At 32.3% G+C, this 23,631-nt stretch overlaps 2 protein-coding genes across 2 annotated transcripts in view; both read left to right on the top strand.

Moving 5' to 3' along the window:
- The first annotated feature begins 224 nt into the window (after positions 1-224).
- LOC111704250 (vacuolar protein sorting-associated protein 18 homolog) lies at positions 225-17,928 on the top strand. Its single transcript, XM_023476435.1, has 31 exons — positions 225-335; positions 583-646; positions 1,477-1,559; positions 1,867-1,912; positions 2,220-2,263; positions 2,540-2,628; positions 3,038-3,130; positions 3,616-3,671; positions 5,267-5,367; positions 5,523-5,596; positions 6,217-6,335; positions 6,622-6,717; positions 7,277-7,349; positions 7,402-7,420; positions 8,609-8,667; positions 8,725-8,803; positions 9,632-9,745; positions 10,172-10,275; positions 11,112-11,225; positions 11,514-11,641; positions 11,931-11,999; positions 12,076-12,213; positions 12,346-12,483; positions 13,939-13,987; positions 14,208-14,280; positions 14,915-15,058; positions 15,563-15,657; positions 16,017-16,133; positions 17,028-17,098; positions 17,213-17,263; positions 17,701-17,928. The coding sequence occupies exons 1-31, from the start codon at positions 264-266 to the stop codon at positions 17,796-17,798; spliced, it is 2,670 nt and encodes an 889-aa protein (XP_023332203.1). The 5' UTR covers positions 225-263; the 3' UTR covers positions 17,799-17,928.
- A 3,390-nt stretch (positions 17,929-21,318) lies between these two features.
- Positions 21,319-23,631, top strand: part of LOC111704251 (adenomatous polyposis coli protein) — a 46,859-nt gene continuing 44,546 nt past the window's right edge. The window contains exons 1-3 of the mRNA XM_023476436.1: positions 21,319-21,372; positions 21,966-22,809; positions 23,135-23,529. Coding sequence (XP_023332204.1) covers positions 22,705-22,809; positions 23,135-23,529 — 500 coding nt within the window. The 5' untranslated portion in view covers positions 21,319-21,372; positions 21,966-22,704. The remainder of the gene's footprint in view (positions 21,373-21,965; positions 22,810-23,134; positions 23,530-23,631) is intronic.

Raw genomic sequence — 23,631 nt, forward strand, 5'->3', positions numbered from 1 at the left:
CTAACCGTAAAATAATAAAAAAAAGATAATTATTTTGCTGAAACATAAGTGGTTATGTACAAAATTGATGGGAGGCCGGGTTGGGGGGGGGGGGTTCCAAAAATCGTTCTCTAGGACAGGCTTAATGACTAACGAATATGGCAAATTAATCGACATTTTTTTCTGACAATTAGATTTTTTGTGATAAATATAATTTAGACGAGTAACACAATTCCACGTTTATTACAATTATAAGCCTATATTAAATATGTCAGATTATAAAAATGTCTAAAATGGTTGGTACAACACAGTTTAACAATGAAAGGTTGGCGGAAGAAATGCCAATATTTAAAAAGGTAAAAATATCTACTAGGATTAAGGGGAACAAAGGTTGCTGAAAAGTTGTTACCTTCCCCCCTTCTTAAACCATATCCTTCCAGATTGTTCAACTATTTTATTATGGGTTTAAAAATTACTCGGGTTTAGGGGTGATGTTTAATTTAACAATTCCCCCAAATCTTCAGGAACAGTTTTTAAGAACAAATAAAAATATATACCCTTCCTGGTTAAAACTAAAATATTATTATTTCGTTATTTGTCTAGATGCAAGTTAATTTTACTCCAAAGCATCCGCTTACTCATCTAGTAGTCTCCAACAGTAATATAGGTAAGAATTAGAATTCAGACACAAATACGATACTATACTATTTATGTATATGTATTAATACATTTAGATCCAAATACAAAATTGTCACTTCACATTATCATGTTCGACAAGTGGGGGGGGGGGGGTGCTATCTTCCAAAAAGAAATTTTTATCTTTCTTCAAGACAAATGCATAATTTTTAACAATTTATATCTACATTGTGTACATTGTTGTTGTTTTGTAAACAATGTGCTTAGGATCCATTTAATTTTGATGCGGATTCGGAATTCCGGATCCAGGTTATTTTTTTATATTTACTGAATTTTTTAGCAAAGCGGAATTTTCAAATTTTTTGTCTTATTTTTTTTCGTTTATTTAATGCTAAAACTTGAGGAACCATTCAGAAATCAGGATTTTTTTAAATAGTTCAGAAAAAAATTTATTGCAGTTTTTGCTTGAAATTTTGCCCCTTTGATCCGCATATTTTTGCGGATCCGGATCCAGGAAGCAAAAATCTTGCCGATCCACCGGATCCGGATCCTAAGCACTGAATTTATTTAATTTTTGGTTCTTTGTCTCTTTATTTAATTTAGTTCATGTATTTTTTTTTGTTTTAAGCCTTTATTAGTATAGCTTCATATCGTTTGCACTTTAGTTTTGTATTTGTTTTAAAATACCATTGACTATTTTTATTTTTTATTTTTAATTTGTTATCCTTTTTACAGATAAGTAGCCATCTGATGATGTACATATAACGAAATATAAAATTGCAAAAATTACATAGTTGTTTAAAACCTAGAGTGATAGTTGGGTTAGAGAGAGTATAATCATGAAATCATTGATTTATTTAGTTATGGCACTGGCTAATCGAACTCTGATCAGAATAGATCAGGATTTGGCTCCTGATGTTCTAGAGGAAATAGATCTGAATAAGGTACACATTTTCAGAGGACCATCAACGGTTCACAACAAGTGAAAAGCAAAAAGACATTTTTTAAATTTCAACCCAACATCAGAAATAAACTTCTCGACAAGTAGTGCAGTAACACACATATCCAAGTGTACAACGGTCCCTGAAATTTGTTATGAAACATAATAAAAAGGATGAATTTGATCTTAAAAGCAAAGAAAATAAAAAAGTTTGATTAAAAAGTTAATTAAGTGATTTTTTTACCAAAAAAGGTTATGGTTTTAAAACTTTTATAAAATATATTTGTATTTTATTTGTGAATTATGTTTAGTTTCTTCCTGGAACAAAGATATCAAATCTATTTCTGGATTCAACAGGTTAGAGAACATTTCAGAAATGTCAAAATCGATGAATAAGAAGTAAAATGTATATAAGAATATTAGAAAGATTTGTTCGGAGTGGAATTCTGCCTTTTTATGAAAGAGATTTTTGGTGATACATCTTTATGGATTATAAAAGCGTTTGCATTTTAAAGCCTCTTTAAATCATTTATTAGATTCTATAGATTATTATTATTTTTATAAAGAAGAGCTGAAGGGGGGGGGGGGGTTTAAGTTAAATGCATAAACGAATTCTGTTAGACATTTTTGATTTGAATTAGTATTATTCTGTGTTTTTGTTCAGGAAAACATTTACTGATAAGCTTGAAATCTACCGCTGATGGACAGGTACTAAATCAATTTATTTTCGTTCTTAAAAATAAAAAAATTTCATTTTTTAGTTGTATATTTCTTTATTGTAGTTTGTGGGTTATTGATTATTTTTAAACAATAATTTTAGATTTGTTCATTTTTTTCATAAGACGTATTTTTTTTGTAGAAATCACCAACTACAAAAAAGTGTTAGCGAAAAGCATCAAAGAAAGAACTAACGCTGAAAATTCTCCCTTCCTTGTAATCCCTAAAATTGTAAACCTTGTATAATTTTGTTTGTTTGTTTGTCAGGCTGAGCTTGTTTACCTACCAAAGAAAAGTATCAAACCAAGGATCTGTGGCAAGGTCAAGGGGAATCTGGTTTCTGCCGTTGCATTTAGGAACATACACTGAAAACTTTTGAATTGGTTGGTTGTTGATATGGTTTATTTTTTAGATGGGCAGCTTGGCATTCAAGATCGGGGTTTTAGATGGAAAATTTTCTTTAAATAAAATTATTTTTACTTTGATCTATACCTTTATACAATCGGATTTGATAAGAAAATTTTGAGAAAAAGATTATTGAAAAAGTTATTTTTGTATTTGATTCTTTTTTTTTGTAAAAACACATATTTCTGTATTAATTGAATTTAAGCCATATACGCATTGATCACGCCTGTATGTACAATTACATTTGAGCACTTAGTTTATTATGTATGTACACTTTACATTTGAGTGATTGTTGATCCTGTAGCTGTATGTACAATGTACATTTGAGTAATTAGTTGATCCTGTATGTTCACTGTACAGTCCCGAGAGTACAGGAGAGGGAAGTACAGGACCAGTACTGCTTGGTACAACCCTGGGTCTTATTATAGAAACTGAACTATGTACAGACGAAAGGAATTATCAAATAAAAATAAATTATTTTAAGACCATTTTACTTCCGCAGTTCAGACAATATCAGATTATTTTGGTTTGTTTATTTGGCCCTGTTGATCTGCCTATTTATGTTTCTTCAAATTAATAGGGGGCATTTTTCCTTTGAGAACAAATATCTTATATTATATTATATAAAATATTATACAGCTAATTTGCATAGCTTCCTGAAAAGTTGGATATTTTTATCGTTTCTTTTTACAACATTAGGATTATAACATTATTTCATCTAAATATTTCAGGAGTAAACATTTTCTACCAGAAATATGTTTTCGAGCTATTTTTAAGGAGACTTTTGATGGCTAAATTTTTACAAATTGAAAAATTCATTAATTTCATACAAGAAGTTTTGCCAATTGTTGTCGTATTTTTCAATCCGCCCCCCCCCCCCCCACCTTTTAGACATTCTGAATTTAAAAGTAAGATATTTGATAGAAATTTGATCCTAGGATGTTCACAAAGGAACCAGAAATATATTATAAACAACTGTATGATATAGGAAAAGGTAAAAATAATATCATTTTTATTTACACTTTTTAAGAATCATATTGATGTGATAACAGATTGAGCAATCATATTAACGTCATATAAAAAAGCATCCGAATCCATGAATATTTATCATCAGGTTCTACAAATAATAATTTTTTTTTGAGATCTAGATATTTATTATCTCCGTATCGAGATTATTTAAATTGTACAAAATAGTTTACATGGATTAAATAAGACAGTTTTACATCAAACTCGTTTACATATATTTTGTGAGAATTATATAGGAGTTAATTTACGGATACTTTTTAAATAAAAATTTGGTATCAATGCTACTTAGATTATGCAAAACATACGAATTGAGAATTGTACCAATGAAGTGGTGGAACATTAAATGCATAAAATAGGTTGTTGACGAGACAGGTTTATGTGGATTGAATAAAAATATTTTACAACCAAATCGTTTACATATAATTTGAGCAAGTTATGTAGAATCAGTTTGCGTCTACATTTTACATTTTTAAGGAAAAGTTGATATCGAGGCTAAATACACTATGTAAAAACATACAGATTGAGAGCTCTACCAACGAAGTACATTGATGGTTCTTCGTTGGTGTAAAATTTCTTCGTTGGTGTATAATAATAATAATAATTAAGCAACTTGAATGATCACTTCTGAGGTCCGCGCTTAAATTTGGTTTAAAGGCTAAAAATTGTATGATTTGGTTGATATTTTACACTTGGATTAAAATCTGTGGTTTCGCATATTTTACGTTAAAGGTTAGAAATTCATGTACCAAAATGTACTCAATACAACTGTATTGTATAGGACAGTATTTACTGGTCTAGAGTACCATAATGTACTCAATACACCTATATTGTATAGGACAGTATATACTGGTCTAAGAGTACCATAATGTACTCAATACACCTATATTGTATAGTACAGCATATACCGGTTACTGGTCTAGAGTACCATAATGTACTCAACACAACTATAGTGTATAGGACAGTATGTTCTGGTCTAGAGTACTATAATGTACTCAATACAACTATATTGTATAAGACAGTATGTACTGGTCTAGAGTACTATAATGTACCCAATTAACTACACTATATTGTAAAGGACATTATGTATTGCTCTAGAGTACCATAATTTACTCAATACAACTATATTGTATAGGACAGCATGTACCGGTTACTGGTCTAGAGTACCATAATGTACTCAATAAAACTATATTGTATAGGAGAGCATGTACCGGTTACTGGTCTAGAGTACCATAATTTACTCAACACAACTATAGTGTATAGGACAGCATGTACCGGTTACTGGTCTAGAGTACCATAATGTACTCAATACAACTATAGTGTATAGGACAATATTTATTGCTCTAGAGTACCATAATGTACTCAACACAACTATAGTGTATTGGACAGTATGTTCTGGTCTAGAGTATTATAATGAACCCAATTAACTATACTATATTGTAAAGGACATTATGTATTGCTCTAGAGTACCATAATGTACCCAATACAACTATATTGTATAGAACAGCATGTACCGGTTACTGGTCTAGAGTACCATAATGTACCCAATACAACTATATTTTATAGGACAGCATGTACCGGTTACTGGTCTAGAGTACCATAATGTACCCAATACAACTAAATACTACGTCATCGCTACAACACCACATAGGATGTATCAACTACAGGAAAAACCAACATTTTTTTTTTTTTAAATTTAAAAGATTTTTATCCTTACCCGTATAATTTTTGAACCAGCTAGATAAAAAGTTTAAGTTTTTCCCCACAAGTTTTATTTTAAATCACGCAATAATCATTACTTTTATCAATTTGTTGGTTTTAGGGATATGTTAGTAACAGCTCAGAAAGACCACTTCTTCACCATGTTTTTAATAATTATCTGAATAAAGCTGCAAGGTAAGTCTATTTAAGTCTTTTATGGAAAATAAACGTGACTATATGCGTCATCGTAGTAATTCTTCTTAACACCCAAAATAAATATATATGTATATAGAGGTAGAATAAGAAACGTATTTATATAAACTGAAGATAACCAGAAATGGTTCTGTTCCGAGCGGACCGCTCGTTACAAATCGAGGCAAACCGCCCAGTGATAAGTCTCCTGGACCGGGATAACTTGGGGCGTTAATCGTTATCCATGGATACATCGGTTGGACAGGAGCGCCAGTCCTTTAATAATAATAAAAATAATAATAATGTGGTAGCTTGATTGGTCAGTTACAGCTGTGGGCGGTTTGTGTTGCCCAAGATGGGGTTTCTAGCAGATCTCATCCTCGTATAATCCTCGTACACTAAAACTCCAGCTTTGTTTTTAAGGTTTCATGAGTTCCCTAGCTTCCTGAAGTACTCCACCCTTTGTATTTAAGGTTCCTTGAGTTCCCTAGCTTCCTGAAGTACTCCACCCATTGTATTTAAGGCTCCTTGAGTTTCCCAACTTCCTGTAGTACTCCACCCTTTATATTTAAGGCTCCTTGAGTTCCCTAGCTCCCTGAAGTACTCCACCTTTTATTGTTAAGGTTTCTTGAGTTCCCTAGCTCCCTGAAATACTCCACTCTCTCTATGTTCTACTCCCAGCAGGGGAAACGAAGACTCCCGTCTCACTTTGGTTGGTTAACAGAGCCAGGACTTTATACTGGTAAACAATGAGATAATATACTGGAAAATGCAGGGTGAATATTTCCATTTCTCCAGGGGTAAATCCTTTCGTTTTTCTGTAATTTTTGCGCCATTTTTTCACTGTTTTATTTAAAAGTGAGAAAACATATTGATTATAATTTGAATTAAATTAATTATTATGTATTAATTATCTAAAAGTGGAATAAAAAATACATATTTTTTATCTTCAAACTCAAAACATGTTGAATATGTTAATGAAAATATTAAGGAAAATAAAGAAAATAATATCTTTTTTGTTTTACCAGGAAAAATAGATCCCTGGGAGGGAGATAGTGACAGTGTAACTGTTGACTGCCAGCTGATTAATCCATTAAATCAGGAGATACCAAAACATGCTCTAGGTAACATTAAACATTAAACATTAAAAAAATGAACGATGGACGAACGTTCAGAGAAAAGAAAAACTATCATTTTTTATGAATCAAACGAATTTTCTAAAAGATTTTGAAAACAAACGATTTTTTGGAACAATTTTTTTAATAACTATAGTTATTTTACAGAACGAACGATTTTTTAATGGTCGAACGATTATACTGAACGATCGTTCAATGAGAAAACGAACGAAATGGATGGAAAATGAACGATAGTTTTGAAAAAAAAACATTAACGAAATGGGTCGTTCACGAACGATGAACGAACAAAATGAAAAAAGTCGAACGTTCCTATCCATAGCTCTAGGTAACATTATAACATGCTTTAGATAACAAGAACATGCTTTAGGTAACAAAAACGTGCTAGATCTAAATACCATAAAAAATAATCATGTTATAGGTAACATTAAAGTATCATTAATATATTTAAAGTAACCTAAAACATGTTCTAGTCTCTAGGTAACATTAAATATGTTCTTTATGAGAAAGAAGTTTGTTAAGATTGGTTATACTGGTTTATCTATTTTAGTGACAGAGTTCCATGTGATGCTGCTCTACCCTGACAGGGTTAAAGGTAGGATTCATATTACCATAATTAGGGGGTAAATACTAAATATTTCTCAAGATACTTTTTAAAGTTGAGTTAACTTTTAGAGAAATGAATTATTTTTGGGTAAAACTATATCAAGTTTTTTCCTTAAAAAAACTCTGATCCCTCCCCTGGCCTTTCCCCCTCGTTATTTTTGTGTTTATTCTAAAATGTATATCAGTTGAATAATTTTATTTAAACAATACAACTTGTATAATCAAGGACTGACTGAGAGGGATTTATATGTCAAATGTTTAAATCCCAGATTATTACTAAAATCAAGGTTATTTTATTCAAAATAGGAAAAAAAAGGATTTTTCTTGGTAAACTTTAGCTTATGCTGAAAAATAAATTTAGAAAAAAACAAATAAATAAAACATTTAAAATGTGAAATTAAAGATTCATGAATATGATTTAACAGAACAAGTTTACAATGTCGTAATATTTGATTGATTTATAGATTGAATGCAATAGAAAGTTTTGAAGGAAATCCCTTGCAACTTGAATTGAAAATACAATTCATAATTGATTTTTAAAAATCTATTTATGCAATGCGCCGATGTGTCCTTGATATATGCTAGATAGTGTTAGGCTTTAACTAGATTTTTTAGTTCTTTCGACCACCTCATCACCTTAATCGTCGAGTATTTTTAAATTTGTATTTTTTTATCGTAATGGCCTAAAGAATGTAAGTACTTAATGAATATGAATGACGGAAGCAATCAAGATGTTGATTTGGAGAATTGCAACATTCATTGCAATTTCGAGACCTCTAAAGGATTATTAACACCCTCCCCTTTGTTCGGGATATAGCGAACAATTTAAATTTGGTGGTTGGCTTGTAGATCACATAAAACACTTACCTAGGAACCTATAGCTACTAAACACTGTAGGAACCTATAGCAACTAAACACTGCTCTAATTAGTTAGGACCCTAGGAACCTATAGCATCTAAACTACTCAATAATTAGGTCGGAATTCATTTAGGTCGTTTTCCTTTAGGTCAGTTTCCATAGCATCGACAATAGTTAAATATTTTTCAGATTATGAAAACTTTTATCTGACAAGTTTAAACAAATTTGACAAGTATTTGACCGTTAAATATCCTCAAAAATCCTCGAATCCTTTATTCTTATTGTGATATTTAAGTTTTAGTTGAAGTTAAAAATTCAATTATTTTAGTGAATTTAAGATACGCAACCGCAATAAGTAAAAGTTTCTCGAATCTTTGTGATGATAATATTTCTAATCTTATCTAATTAATTCTCTTAGGCTTCAGCTCTGGATCTCATCTTAACAAAACAAGCGGAGAAACTTTTTGATGAGAAAAGGTAATTCTTTCAATAAATTATTTTTGAAAATATTAATTGAATATTGAATATTTTTAGGTATGTTGAGAGTGCTATGCATTATGCTAAGACCAAATCATCCTTTGAGGAAGTTACTCTCAAGTTTATGGGTGTAGAGGTAATATTAAACATATTCACGAATCTGGAATCCAGGGACATCTATAAATGTAAAGTTGCTATCTCTGTTTGCCTGTACGTCTGTTTGTACGTCAAATCATAACTCAGGAACCCCTTCACCGATTTGCCTTAAATTTTGATTGGGAAATTTAATCTTTATTTCGGAGAATTTTTGTGAGTCGCCCTAATTGTATCTTATATCTTATGTCTAATGGTAACGTTCTTAGCTTCGTTTCTGAGAGTCTAAGTTGAGTGGATCCACTTTTAAAGGGAAAAATAGCTACAATCGTAATTTACCACCAAGCGCGGGTAAACGGCGTGTGTTTCTATGAGTACCCTGGGCAACAATAAACAAAGAAAAAAATTATTAGAAAGCATTCAGATATCGGAACTTTGTTATGGTAATCCTTGATCTCGATATCCAACGTGAGCACTTTTAAATTTGATGATAAATGCTTGATCCCTCGATTAAATTTATCCCTTTATGATATGACCACCACGGGATATTGAAGAGTAATAGAATTATCAGTTGTTCTGCTGTCAGATGGAGATTGGAGATCAATGCTTAAGCCCGAGATTCATTCTGAACATTTTTTCGCTTTGTTTTAAAATTTTTGTGTTCAATCAATTTTAGAATCATGGAAGTAAAACAGATATTTCCATATAAAGATTAATAAAGAAAACTGGATCCAGATATATTTTTTTATTGCATCAATATGGAGGTTCTTTTAACTTTTCATTCTCAGAGTGCATAGGATTTTCCATCAATTCTTGTTTTTGTGTAAGCTTTATGAATTATATAATATATTGATGAATGACTACTTTGCAGGAGAAGAATGCTCTGACGAACTATTTGAAAAGGAAGCTGGAAGGATTGAGACCGAGTGAGAAAACACAGATAACACTGATCGTCCTCTGGTTGATCGAGATCTATCAGAACAAGGTTGAGATCTTATTCTATCCTATAAAGAATTTGTGTTATTCTTATAATAAGAATAAGTGTTTACCTACAGGGTTACCCACTTAAAGAATGAGACTGTAAAGACGACCTAAAACACTTAGAAGTACAGTCTTGAACTGTCTTATTGTATGATTGAACAAAGAAAGAAAAAAAGTTTTCAGTTGCATGGAATCATAAATCGAGACTGTTGTCTCATCCTATGTTGATAACCCTGTATTTCAAAATATTCATAATTATTTACCTCTCAAAGATGTTCCCGGCCAAAATAATCAACACTTCTACCAAAAATATCCTCATCGTGATCTTGATAAATGAAGTTAAAAGAATAATTTACGAGCAGATGCTCGTAAGGAAGGATGCCGATTGCCGAAGCTATAAAGATGAAAACTAATGATGATTTGGGTTTAGCTTGGTTTACTACGTGAGAAGGAGGAGGGGAAGGAAATGTACTTGTCGGAGCAGACCGAGTTCCTGGCCTTCCTTAGGCAGCCCAGGGTCGAGGAGTGCATCAAGTAAGATTGTGATAATGTTGATTTTACTTTTATGCAATTTACGGTTGCAGATTGTTTTAAGATATTTCATTGATTTTAGAATTTTATCGAGGATTTCCGTTAATATGTGTGTTTCCATGGAAAATTTCGATGGTTAAGATCGCCGACTCCTCGTAGAATGACAAGTTTCTATAGATTATTTGAGATGAATGTATATTGTATGTGTCCTTATACTTTTTTATTCAATAAATTCCCTTCCTAGGTTCCAACAAGAGGAGGGGGAACAGACATTTTCCCACCTTAGGAGAATCTCATTAACTCTCTTTTAGTCGAACTTAAACCAAAACTGTTGAATTATATCTCATGGTCCTTAAATATTTAATTTGCATCAATTTGTTTAAAAATTCAACAGTATTGATAAATATTTCATTTTTGTCTGGGGAGGAAAATTTAATACACTAGCCTTAGAGGGCGCTTCGCGCCCATTTTCTAAATTAATTGTGAACATGTTCTCTTTGTGTACATCGTAAAACAAAACAAAAATAATTCGCGGATTTTCACAAAAAATTTCGTGGATTTTCAAAATTTTCAAAAATTTAATGAAGATTGAATTTTGATGGAGACAAATATTTGAAATTTTGATCATTCATAAACCGTCCCTGGGGTCCCTAGATGTCCCACAAAAAATTTGGGCCCGATCGGTTCAGCCGTTTTGACGTTTATTGGATACAAACAAACAGACAGACAAGCCAAATTTATATATAGATTGTTTGGCCCAGACATGACATTCAGCGTCAGGGTTAGGTCAATAGCATAGCATGGAACTTCCCTCCCCTGAAATCCTTATTCTATCCTAGGAACAACCGGGACACTGTGTACGGTCTTCTCGGTAGTCATGGAGATATGGAGCACTTGATCTTCCTTGCAGACGCTCTTCACGATACAGAGAAGGTTGTGATATTTAACATCAGGTAAATTAATTTTAGGTCACAAGTGCTTATTTTTATTCTAAAATAATTTCCTCTCTCAAAAAAATTAACCCCCCCCCCCCCTGCTCCCACACACAACTTACTATAAAGGTTTTGGCGGAACGTGTAACATATTTTAATGACTTTAAAACGCTGAAAAAGCTGTCAGATTTACAATATTTGCTCTGAAGCGTCGATTTTTATTCCCCCGCTTCACAAACCCAATCCATGGTTATAAAGTGTTTATCAATAGTTGAATTAAACTCCAATAAACTTGGTTGATTTGTTTAGGAACAAAGAGTTCGAGAAAGCTTTGAATATCCTGGTACGAAATCAGTCCCCACAACTCTTCTACGAGTTCTGTCCAGTTCTACTCAAGGAGATACCAACACAAACAGTTGATGCATTCATTAAACTAGGTAGATCATAGAAACTAGGGTTTAATAAACTAGGTAGATCATAGAAACCAGGGTTTCATTAAACTAGGTAGATCCTAGAAACCAGGGTTTCATTAAACTAGGTAGATTATAGAAAACATGGATCCATTTTATTTATTTACTTGTCCCGATCCTAGCGTTAAAAAAGAGCTACCTAGAAATAAGACCTCATGAATAGATGGAATTAGATTGGTCAACTTAAAATCATTGATAGTTTAATCTGGCTAAAAGGAAAGGTAAATGATTCATATCATTCACTGTATATGTTTAGATAAAAGACTTGATGCTTCTAAAGTTCTTCCTTCGATCATGGTTACAACAGAATCAAAGGACCCTAAAGGTATTCTATATGTGTTTCCATAAAAATAATTGTTGAATTATATTTTAAAATTGTCAATTTATTTGCGTATTTTCAGTGATATGTGAGTGTATTAGATTCTTGGAGCATAGTGTGAACAGTGTAGGTTGTGAAGATGAAGCTCTTCATAATCTTCTTTTATCTCTTTATGTTTCACAACAACCTCATAAGATTATACCCTATATTATCTCTGCAGGTTAGGAATTACTTAAAAATTATGTTTTTTGATTAATTGACTTCTTCTTTATTTATTTGGATTTGGCGGTTAGGCAGAAAGATATTCATGGGAGATCGGTTGCACTGGTATTTTTCTCAATGTTTTCTTTAGGTTCCCAGCCCCGAGTAGATGTAAAGTATGTACTAAAACTCTGCCTTGATGCTGGACTTCAGGAGGAGGGAGTTTATCTTCTTACACTTCTAGATCAACATCAGCAGTCCATGGAGCTAGCTCTAACTATTAATATAGGTTAGTTTAATCTTCTAGCAGCACTCCTAGCAGTCCATGGAGCTAGCTCTAACCATTAATATAGGTTAGTTTAATCTTCTAGTAGCACTCCTAGCAGTTCATGGAGCTAGCTCTAACCATTAATGTAGGTTAGTTTAATCTTCTAGTAGCACTCCTAGCAGTCCATGGAGCTAGCTCTAACCATTAATATAGGTTAGTTTAATCTTCTAGTAGCACTCCTCGCAGTCCATGGAGCTTTCTCTAACCATTATTATAGGTTAGTTTAATCTTCTAGTAGTACTCCTAGCAGTCCATGGAGCTAGCTCTAACTATTAATATAGGTTAGTTTAATCTTCTAGTAGCACTCCTAGCAGTCCATGGAGCTAGCTCTATCCATTAATATAGGTTAGTTTAATCACAAGTAGCACTCCTAGCAGTCCATGGATCTAGCTCTAACCATTAATATAGGTTAGTTTAATCTTCTAGTAGCACTCCTAGCAGTCCATGGAGCTAGCTTTAACCATATATATAGGTTAGTTTAATCTTCTAGTAGCACTCCTAGCAGTCCATGGAGTTAGCTTTAACCATAAATATATGTTAGTTTAATCTACTAGTAGCACTCCAAGCAGCCCATGGAGCTAGCTCTAACTATTAATATAGGTTAGTTAAATCTTCTAGTAGCACTCCTTGCAGTCCATGGAGCTAGCTCTAATAATTAATATAGGATAGTTTAATCTTCTAGTAGTACTCCTAGCAGTCCATGGAGCTAGCTCTAACCATTAATATAGGTTAGTTTAATCTTCTAGTAGCACTTCTAGCAGTCCATGGAGCTAGCTCTTACCATATATATAGGTTAGTTTAATTTTCTAGTAGCACTCCTTGCAGTCCATGTCCATGGAGGTAGCTCTAACCATTAATATAGGTTAGTTTAATCTTCTAGTAGTACTCCTAGCAGTCCATGGAGCTAGCTCTTACCATATATAGAGGTTAGTTTAATTTTCTAGTAGCACCCCTAGCAGTCCATTTCCATGGAGCTAGCTCTAACAATTATTATAGGTTAGTTTAATCTTCTAGTAGCACTCCTAGCAGTCCATGGAGCTAGCTCTAACCATAGATAGGTTAGTTAAATCTTCTGGTAGCACTCTTTCCAGTCCATGGGGCTAGCTCTAATCATTAATATAGGTTAGTTTAATCTTCTAGTAGCACTCCTAGCAGTCCATGGAGTCAGCTTTAACCATAAATATAGGTTAGTTTAGTCTTCTAGTAGCACTCCTAGCAGTCCATGGAGCTAGCTCTAACCACCAATATAGGTTAGTATTTGAAGTCAAATTCGATTAGCTCTTTACAATCCATCAATACATTTTATACATTAAAATGGTTTTATAAACCTTTCTCCATTACTTGATCCAGTATATTCCTATGATCTAACTTGTAAATGATAATTCAAAATAGAATTAAAATTATTTGATATTTTAGATTTAGCGGTGAAATGTGCTGCTGGAGAGCTTTTTGGATCAAAACTGAGGTAACATAAATTATTAAATTAAACCATTTATAAACTATTCTACCCCATTGTAATTGTAAGTCTAGTCCCATTTTTAATGTTTTTCGTACACAACTTTGAAAATTTTATAATTCTAACATATTTACTTATTTACCTTGAAAATAAAAAAGATTTCTTCAATGATAAAATTGATAAAAAAAATGTAAGAATATGTTTAAAATGCTAACTATAGACTGTTAAGTGAGGATACCAGTAAAAAATTATGGTTGCGGGTAGCTCGGCATGTAGTTCAAGAGAAGAATGATATTAAACAGGTTAATTTCTAATCCTGTTATATAGATATTGTATATCTGTGTTCATGTCATACTTTTGTGCGTCCTCAATGTGCGTTATTAACTGTGCGTCCATATATCATCATTAATGCTTTTATCATAAGTGCGTCCTATTTTTGCAATAGAGTATGGATGTTTATAAATATTGCCAGTGACACGTTTAGTCGCCTGGTTCTAGTTCTATTTTATTAGATTTGGTCCTATTCCGTCAGTCATGGTGTTATTGTTTTTGTTACTTATTTAGGAGAAGAATCATCCGAACAATTTTAATTGAACAAAAACTATATGAAATAAATATAAAAGATTAACGGTAATGTCGTCGTGATTTTAAGTGACCCTCCTTTATAGTGTCTCCAACTAGGTTCTTGAAACCTTAATCTTATCAATGACGTGATGCAGAGGAACCACAAATGCAAATAAATTGTATTAAAAAACGATATACAACACAATCAATGGAGGGTCATTTTAAATTTCGCTTCCAGTCCCTTTAAAGAGAGAAATACGAGGATAAAGACGAGATAAAGAAATGGTAAAAGAAATTAAAAAATTAAATAAAAACGAATTTGGGTAAAGAAGTGAAGAAGTAATCATCTGAAATTGAAGCCTCTGTATTTAGGCAATGCAGTTTCTGACCCAGTGTCCTAGTGTCAAGATTGAAGATATTCTTCCGTTCTTCCCCGACTTCGTAACCATTGATCATTTCAAGTCTGCCATCGTGGAGTCCCTCCAGGAGTATAGCAAGCACATCTCGGATCTTAAGGTAGACCTAAAAGGTTAAAGGTTATAAGGCTGTGAACTTTGCAATGATGTTTTTTTTATTAAATAAAGAAGCCGGGACTTTAAACTTAATTTTACGACTGGAGGCCATCCCTGCAAATTGTGATTTAATTTGGGAAGTCAAAGGAAACATTTAACAAAGAAGGGGAAAGGGTTTGTGTACACTTTTTACTGTGACGTAGTAGGACGGATAGAAACTAGTTTTATGAAGATTTAAAGCAAGGGTCAGTTTTTTTCCTGGGCTATGGCCATGGCTGGTTGATAAATGTTATTTACAAACAATAAACCAGTTTTTAAAAGTCCTTATACGTCACAGTTAAATATAAGCAAACCTTAATTCTTCTCACATTGTGATTAAAAAAAGAAATAAAGTTGTTGTGTTGTATTTCAACCTTCATAATCTTACTGCACTGGTATTCATGAGTGTATAATTTCTTTAAAGAATTACTCCGTTTATTTTTAAATATTAAAGATGTTTTTCTTTCAGGATGAAATGAGCGAAGCGAGTTCATCTGCGCAGGTTATCCGAGACGAGATTTCCCAGGCTAAATCTAGATATCAATTCATCAGAGCTACGGACAGGTGAACATTTGTCAACTTGTTCTTAAAAAGATTTGTTTGTCCCCAGGACATGATCGGGTTGTAACGAGAACTGGTGTCACACATTTCNTCAACTTAATATGGGTACTGTAGACTTATTTTCAAGCGAGCCCCAAAATAAAAACTGAAAAGTGGATTGCCCGATTCAAAACGGTACAACTTACACCTATATCTATGCTTTTCTATCTCAGTTTTATATTCTTAAAATTTCCTTCATTTTCTCGGCAGCATTAATCCGCATTCCCCAAATCACTCGATCTAGCAGAGAGATAAAAATGTTTTTCTGCCAAACTTTTTAGCAAACTGAGATAATGCTTTTTTATCCATTTTAAAACCTTTAGATGTTCCACTTGTGGTGATCTACTTCTCTCGCGGGAATTTTATCTATTCTCCTGTAGCCACAGATTCCACACGGACTGCCTTACAGAGACAGTTCTACCACATCTAGGGCAAGCAAGGTAGGTTTTACACCACAGATTCCACACGGACTGCCTTACAGAGACGGTTCTACCACATCTAGGGCAAGCAAGGTAAGTTTTACATCACAACGCATTGATGTCGGATCTACTTTGACAAAATAATATCGTATTAAAATTTGCTTTCTTTTGTTCTTCAAACCAATTCATCGATAACTAAGCGAACATCTACTGAGCAAACATCGGATCAATTTAATTCCTCTTCCATATCATGATCATACTCAGCTGGATTAATTTTAATTGAGGCATTTATCCTCAAATTTAAATTGCCCACATTGGATATCAAAATCAAGCAAATATATATATATATATATAAACTTATAACTTTAATAACTTGTATATATATATATATAAGTTATTAAATGGACAAGATTTTGTAAAATTATTTAAAATAGTCCCTATATGTGTATTTAGTTTACAGTTTAGCTTACAATTAATAAGACAACATTACAATATAATTTTACAAATATGATTGATAAAACGTGATAAAACGATAATACCAAAATAGCCCTAGTACTGCCAGTTCCAAAATGTGGTCTGCCTTTTTTAACATTAAAAGTTTCCAAAGATAAATATCTAAATTCGCCTTATTAACTGTCAATCAATTCCGGTTCTTTCTGATTATGACTGAACATGATTTTTGAAATAAACCCATTCCTTTCACGAGGGGGGGGAGGGGGAGTCTCAAGGATTTTTAAGGGGAATTGAAAAATTGAACATCGACTGTCAATTTATCCTCCCATTTTTGAAGCTTTCATACCCATTGCCAATTATTTATTTATTTGTCCCAATTTCGCTAATTGTCCCTGATTTGAAAAAAGATAAAATGAATTTTGAAGAAAATTAACACCCTTATAACAACTTGTAAATGTTTAGACGGAGACGGGTTGGTGAACTTCAGGGTATTCTAGCACAATCACAGGAGGAAACATCAAGCACTTTTTCAGGTATCTTATTGATAGATCTTACCACGTTAAAATTAGGTATTGGTCGTTTTAAGAAAATGTTTGCAAACAAAGACTTTTTGAATATAAAAATCGAGATAGATTTTCTGTTTTCAGGACAAACAAAACAGGAGATGGCTTCTCAAGAGCTGGCGGATATAATTGCAGGTAAAAAAATGGTTTTTAAAAAAATTTTAGGATCGTTTCGTTAACGGTTTTCCACAAAGCTTCCACCACTTTACCTACTGGAGGCTTTGAAGTCAAAGTTTATAAAAATTCCAAATACACTGAGTATTTGGCATTGCAGTGGTGCGGGGAATTTTAAGTTGGCGGTCTAAGTTAAACTGGTTCCTAATAATTCGAAATCACTCGTCTCCTCCGGCCCCGACGGTTGGTTATCTTGACCCTACCATTAACCTGTTTCTCATTGGTCAAACTCCGGATTTCGGGCAAATGATAGACCAGGATTCTGGCATCAGCTGATCTAGACAAATCTTATTTTAAAGTTCCTTGCTCAGATTATCTATTCTGATATTTGTCATGTTTATTATTTTGTGAATCATGATTGAATTATTTTTCATTTTAAAAATTATTTTTATTACTAGGAGAATGCTGTTTCTGTGGAGAATTAATGATAAGAGATATAGATACACCGTTTATTGAGGATCAAGTCTTTCAGCAAACTATTAATGACTGGCTTTAACCAATCAATGAATCAATTAAATTCAGCATTTTTTGATAAAGTTGATTCTTCAGAAATTATCAACATTTTTGATAAACTTTGTTTTGTTTAATACTCATAATAATATTTGAATTTGTAATTTTTATTTGTAGAACATGATATATATATTTATTTCTTATTATTTTATAACCAACATTGCGATTTTTTTTTATAAGGGCTTATACGTGTTAAAATTTGAAATTAAAAGTTATTAAAATTGTATCAGATCTGAACATAATTAATGGGGTTATGTAAGTTATAAAGATTATCAGGAATGAATTTTAAGTTAATTTTTTTTTATTACAAGATATGTTTTCGCACAAATAGTTCGCCCTGATTAGAAAAACTTTTAACTGCAAAAATGAATCTAATGATTGTCTGTGATAAGTTGCATTTGTTTAAGATTTCTTCCTATATTTATCTTATTAAACAATAAATTTCTCCTTCAAAAATTTGAATCAAGGAAGTAAAAAAGATTTTGTAGAATAAATTGGAATTGTTGAAGAATAAAATCGATTGAACACTTTCTCCCAAAAAGATTCGAAGTAGATTTGAATAAACATAATCCCCATGTCCACCCTTGTTATCGAGCGACCGTAGAAGTCTCCGTATTTCAGAAAGAAGATGGACGGGGGTCCGGTGTGGTTGGGAATATTCTGTATATTCGCTGGTCTTATGACCAAGGATATATTCCTAGGTAGGAGAAAACTTCATTTTTAATGGAGAAGTGTTTGGCATATCGCGTAATCCATATTGAGTCTTCTTGAATGAACAAAAATAATTTAATTTATCTTGTTTCTTTAATTTATCTTGTTTCTTTAATTGATGTTAAAAACATGAGTATTTCATTCATTCTTGGGCTTAGAAAACTTTTAAGGTTACCTTTGTGAATCGAACATGCCACTATAAACGAAGGGTCGCTTTAAATCTTGTCTACAGTCCCATTAAAGATAATGTTTAGGCACTGACGCAACAAAAGATATTCCTGAACCTAAACTGTCCAAGTTTATGGGACCGAGTATCAGGTTCCTCTACTGCTACTCCTGAGGTTACCAGAAGGTAGTGTATTTCAGTTCTGAAGAATAGGACGTAAAAGATAACACCCCCCTCCCTCATAATATCCCTGGAAAAATTCTAAGATGTGTGACATATATTTTAAGCATTTTGGTATATTTTAAGCATTTTGGTATAAGTTGCTCGAATACGACTTTTTAGCATTTAAAATTTTTTTTTTTGGCCAGCCATTTTTGTGCTTATCAATAATTTTTGACATTTCCTTACTATTTTACTCTGGGAGATATGTCTTAAAACCAAAAAATGCATGTAATATACATAATTCTGAGTTTGCATGCAAAAAATCAGCCTCCTACGACAATTCTAAGTTATGTTTAACCACTGTTTAAATTTTCCGGAGAGTAATACGTTTTGTGGCCCCCCCCCCTTTATGAAAATTATTATTCTGCGTAAGTAACTTTCAATGGAAATCTGCTTCACAGAGAAATTGTTGATTTTTTTTTGGGGGGGGGGAATTTCAAGTAATAATTTAATTTTATTTCTCATTTAAAAAAAAACATATATTTTATAATATTTTGTCTAGGTATTTCAGCAGTATGCAGGTATGCTACAGCAGAAATACCCTGAACTATCAATACAGGGGGATAATTTCTCACCAGGTGGATTAAGGTAAGAACTTATTTCACTGATATTTAGATTTTTTATTTTAGATTTGATTTTTTAAAACAAGATTTATGTTTTTTAAATACTTAAACGAATTAAGGAAAGGGCAAGAGTTTAAAAATGTAAAAAAGGACTAAAAGGTTAAAGATGCAAAAAAAAAAAAAAATACCTTATTGATTTGGGAAAAAAAACTAATTTTGCACGATTTTTACACGTATATAAGATTAAATATGCCTTTTTTTTCACGAATATTAGAAAAACCTTTTAATGGAGTATTTTAATATATTTTAGCGTAACTTTTACCACACACCCCAAAAAGGGCCATAGAAGTAACCCGAAACTTAAAAAATATTAAAACTTGTGTTTAAATATTTTCTAGAATTTTGTTTTCAGGGTCATGTTAGCCCAGATAATTGGGGTTGCTAAGATGGCAATTATTATTTCTGTCATTGCAGGCTTCAACTTTTTTCAGGAAAATAACAGTAACATCAAGAAAAATAACAATCTGATAACAACCAATTATATACCTATTTAATTTTTGTCGAGAGAAGCTTCGACACGCTGCTCAGTCTACAAAAAGTGCTTTATTAATTGTTTCACATTTTTGAAAGAAAGAATAAAGCTTTTTCTTTTCTTAACCCAAAAGGCGTTTTAGACCACTACAGCGTTTAGGTAAAAGGTTGTCCAAGTTTCGGCAGAAACGCAGCCTCCACTTAGATCTATTAAAAAAGGTTTGTGTTAAATCTTTTTAAATTCAAAAAGCATTCAGAAATTAATATTTTTTAAGAAGAAGTTTAACATTTGATAAAATTCATGTTTCTAAATATAAAATATTCATGGTTTTAGATATAAAGTAATCTTAAAAGTTTACAATAGAGTTTTGAGATTTTTTTCAAGAATAAATTTTCATTTATGTGGTTTTGAAACTTTTTGAGTAAATAATTGTTTTAAAAATTACTATAAACAAGATCGATATAAATGCAGAATGAATTTTGTTTCTTCATCTTAGACCTTGATTCGTCTATTGGGTTTACCGAATCGTCTCCAGCCTATACAGTAGAATTTACAATTGTATACAAAAAATGTGTTTTGAATTATGATTTTAACAACAGATGTGTTTACTGTTTTTATCACAGAATTTTGGGCAACCAACTCCATCTTGGTGGTCCTGGATGCTGGAAAACAAGGAACAACAATATTTAAAAATATTAAAATAGTTTTTTTAAAGTTCAGAGTATTTGCTGGGCGAACTTTTTGAGAAGCAAAGATGTTATTACTTAAGAAATGGGAGAAGTTTGGTGTACAGTTCACTTGTTCAGATGTATTAGGACTGTTAACAGTTCTTTGTAAAAAGATGTTTATGGGAGAAGTTTGGTGTACAGTTCACTTGTTCAGATGTATTAGGACTGTTAACAGTTCTTTGTAAAAAGATGTTTATGGGAGAAGTTTGGTGTACAGTTCACTTGTTCAGATGTATTAGGACTGGTAACAGTTCTTTGTAAAAAGATGTTTATGTGTTTTTTTTGCTGAATTTAGAAAATAACTGATTTTTAGGGGAACATTTATGAATTTTAGGGGAACATTTATGAATTTTAGGGGAACATTTATGAATTTTAGGGGAACATTTATGAATTTTAGGGTGCAAAGTATCAAAAAGGATAAAAAAGTATCCAGCATTGAAAATTAATTCTCCCCTGCTTCAAAATACAAAATTTTAACAGCCTTCCTCCCATCCTCTTAGTTCTATTGATGAGATGCATGATATTTTAAATTTGGTGAACGAGGGATTTAAAGGATTTGAATATATTTAAATATTTGTGGTTTGCAGTTGTATGCTTGTATGATGACTTTCTTTTTGTGTAATGCAGTAGAAACCCAGGTACTAATATTAAATTATTCATTCATACATTTGTTGAAATATTGAAGCTTTTTTCGTGAAATACTTCATTCAATGACCCTTTATTCTATCCTTTTGTTTATTCTGTCATCCCTTTTCTTATTATTCAATTTTCATTCCATCTTACTTTATCCTAATATTCATTCAATTATTCATACATTTATTCAGTTATTCATCTTTTCAGCCTCCCCAATTTCCACCACCTTTCATTTATTGCTTATGCTATGCGTGTAATGTATCCATCCATTTCTATCATGTTTACAAGATTCATTAACCTCAGCAGAGGCTGAGGACCCCTGAAAACACAAACAACTTAAATATCACCTAGATTAATTTGGTAAAAATCAATTCAAATAAGGTCAAGTCCAATTTTGATTTAATAAGTTTGGACACATTTTTACAGTTTTTCACGTTTAACTATTTCATGGAGTTTAATATTTATTTAATTATTATACTTTGACAACTTTCCCTATTTAATCTTTTAGAAAATGTCATTACTATTTATATTTTACGATTAAACTTTGTATTGTTTAAGTTTTTATTTTATCATTTACAATTTAAATCAACTTTTTCAGTTGATTTCCACGGGAGCTTTTGAGATCTCTCTGAATGATATGCCTCTCTGGTCCAAACTACAGTCAGGGAGAATACCCCAACCAGGGGAACTTTTCCAGATTATAGACAACCATATCAACATGCGTGGCGGTGGCGGTGGCCAGGACAGGATCGGCGGGTACAATCATGAAGAGTTGTAAAAACAATAGATATTTTCTACTAGAACGTATAGCATTCCTTTAATGAGCTTGGAAATTATTATATTAAATTGATGACGATTTAACTTTTTCGTAAACATTTTAAAACGTAGACACTATTTTTTTAATTGGAACAAAATTGTGACAACATTTTTGGTCAATATATTTTCCAGTCATTAGATTCTTAATTATTAAAATTAAATATTGGGTTTTTAACTAGTTTTATTCTTGTCTGATATATCAATTAGTACATTTATTTGTTATGAATAGAGGTTCTTTTTGATTTATAATACTCTGCATTATTATCTTACAATAATTCACTACACAACTTGATTTGTTTTGTTTAATGTTTTGTGTACACTGTATTTACAGTTGTTCTGTATACTTGTTTCAGTCTTAAATCTCCCACATTTATGACGGACTTTCCGTAAACGATTTTATCTGTGGATTGTCTCGATGTGTTTTTGCTGTGGGAGTTACAGTCTCTGAAACTAGTTTTAACTCGAGTTTTACAGATGGCGCCTCAGCCAGTAAAATGACTTGAATTTAAATACCGACAAAAATGGCGGGAAATTCGCCTAATTATGACGCCTTGCTGGACCAGATTCAGACCCTATCTGACATGCAAAAAAATGGAAATTTGCACGCAGCTGATCCGGTCAAACAGGTACAATAGAATATTTTACAAGGGTATAATAATGCTTCACGGGGAAGGTGGACCTGTAACAATTTGAAAGCTTTAAAGAATTTTAAACCATTTTGTTAAAAATTAATGGAGGTAATGGAGAAAATTAAGTATGTTTTATTGCGGTTCTTTTTAAAAGTGACTTGTGGATTTAAGAAGCAGAGACAAAATGGAATTTTACTTATTTTGATATCTTCCTGATCGAAGCACATTGCCGTTTAAAGGACATTGTTTTGAATCGACACTCTATACATGGAGGGTCACATGATTTTACGTCTACACACTACAGCCTCTTTGATAATTTCAGGCTGCTTACATGAAGCGCCTGCAGCAGCAAGCAGAGAGCATTAAAAAGATGCTCAAACTTCTCAACAACTCCCGAGCAGCTGAATTCAGCACATCAAACTCAAACAGAGCTTCCAACAGTGATTTTACTCGTAAATCTGGTGATTTTAACGCGGTGAATTTTGGTGAAATAAGACAGATAAATGAAGGTGGTGGCTGGCGAGGAGAAGATAATGAACACTATGAGCAGCTGTGGGAGCTAAGTACTACGGTGAATGAGTACGATGTTCCTGAGGTCGGGGTTGACGAGGATATCCTCGACGAGGAGGAGGAGGGTCTGGTGGAGGGTAGTGTTGATAACTGGGAGGATAATCTGTATGAAAATACTTCTATTACTGCGGCTCATCTTACTCTTAGGTTCCATACAATACATCATCATTCTTCATTTTAAGTAATATGATTTCAATGCTTTTCTTTTGCTTATTTTTGCATATTTTTCCATACTTAAATGTTATTTGA

Source organism: Eurytemora carolleeae, unplaced genomic scaffold (assembly GCF_000591075.1).
Source record: "Eurytemora carolleeae unplaced genomic scaffold, Eaff_2.0 scaffold399, whole genome shotgun sequence".
Taxonomy (NCBI): domain Eukaryota; kingdom Metazoa; phylum Arthropoda; class Copepoda; order Calanoida; family Temoridae; genus Eurytemora; species Eurytemora carolleeae.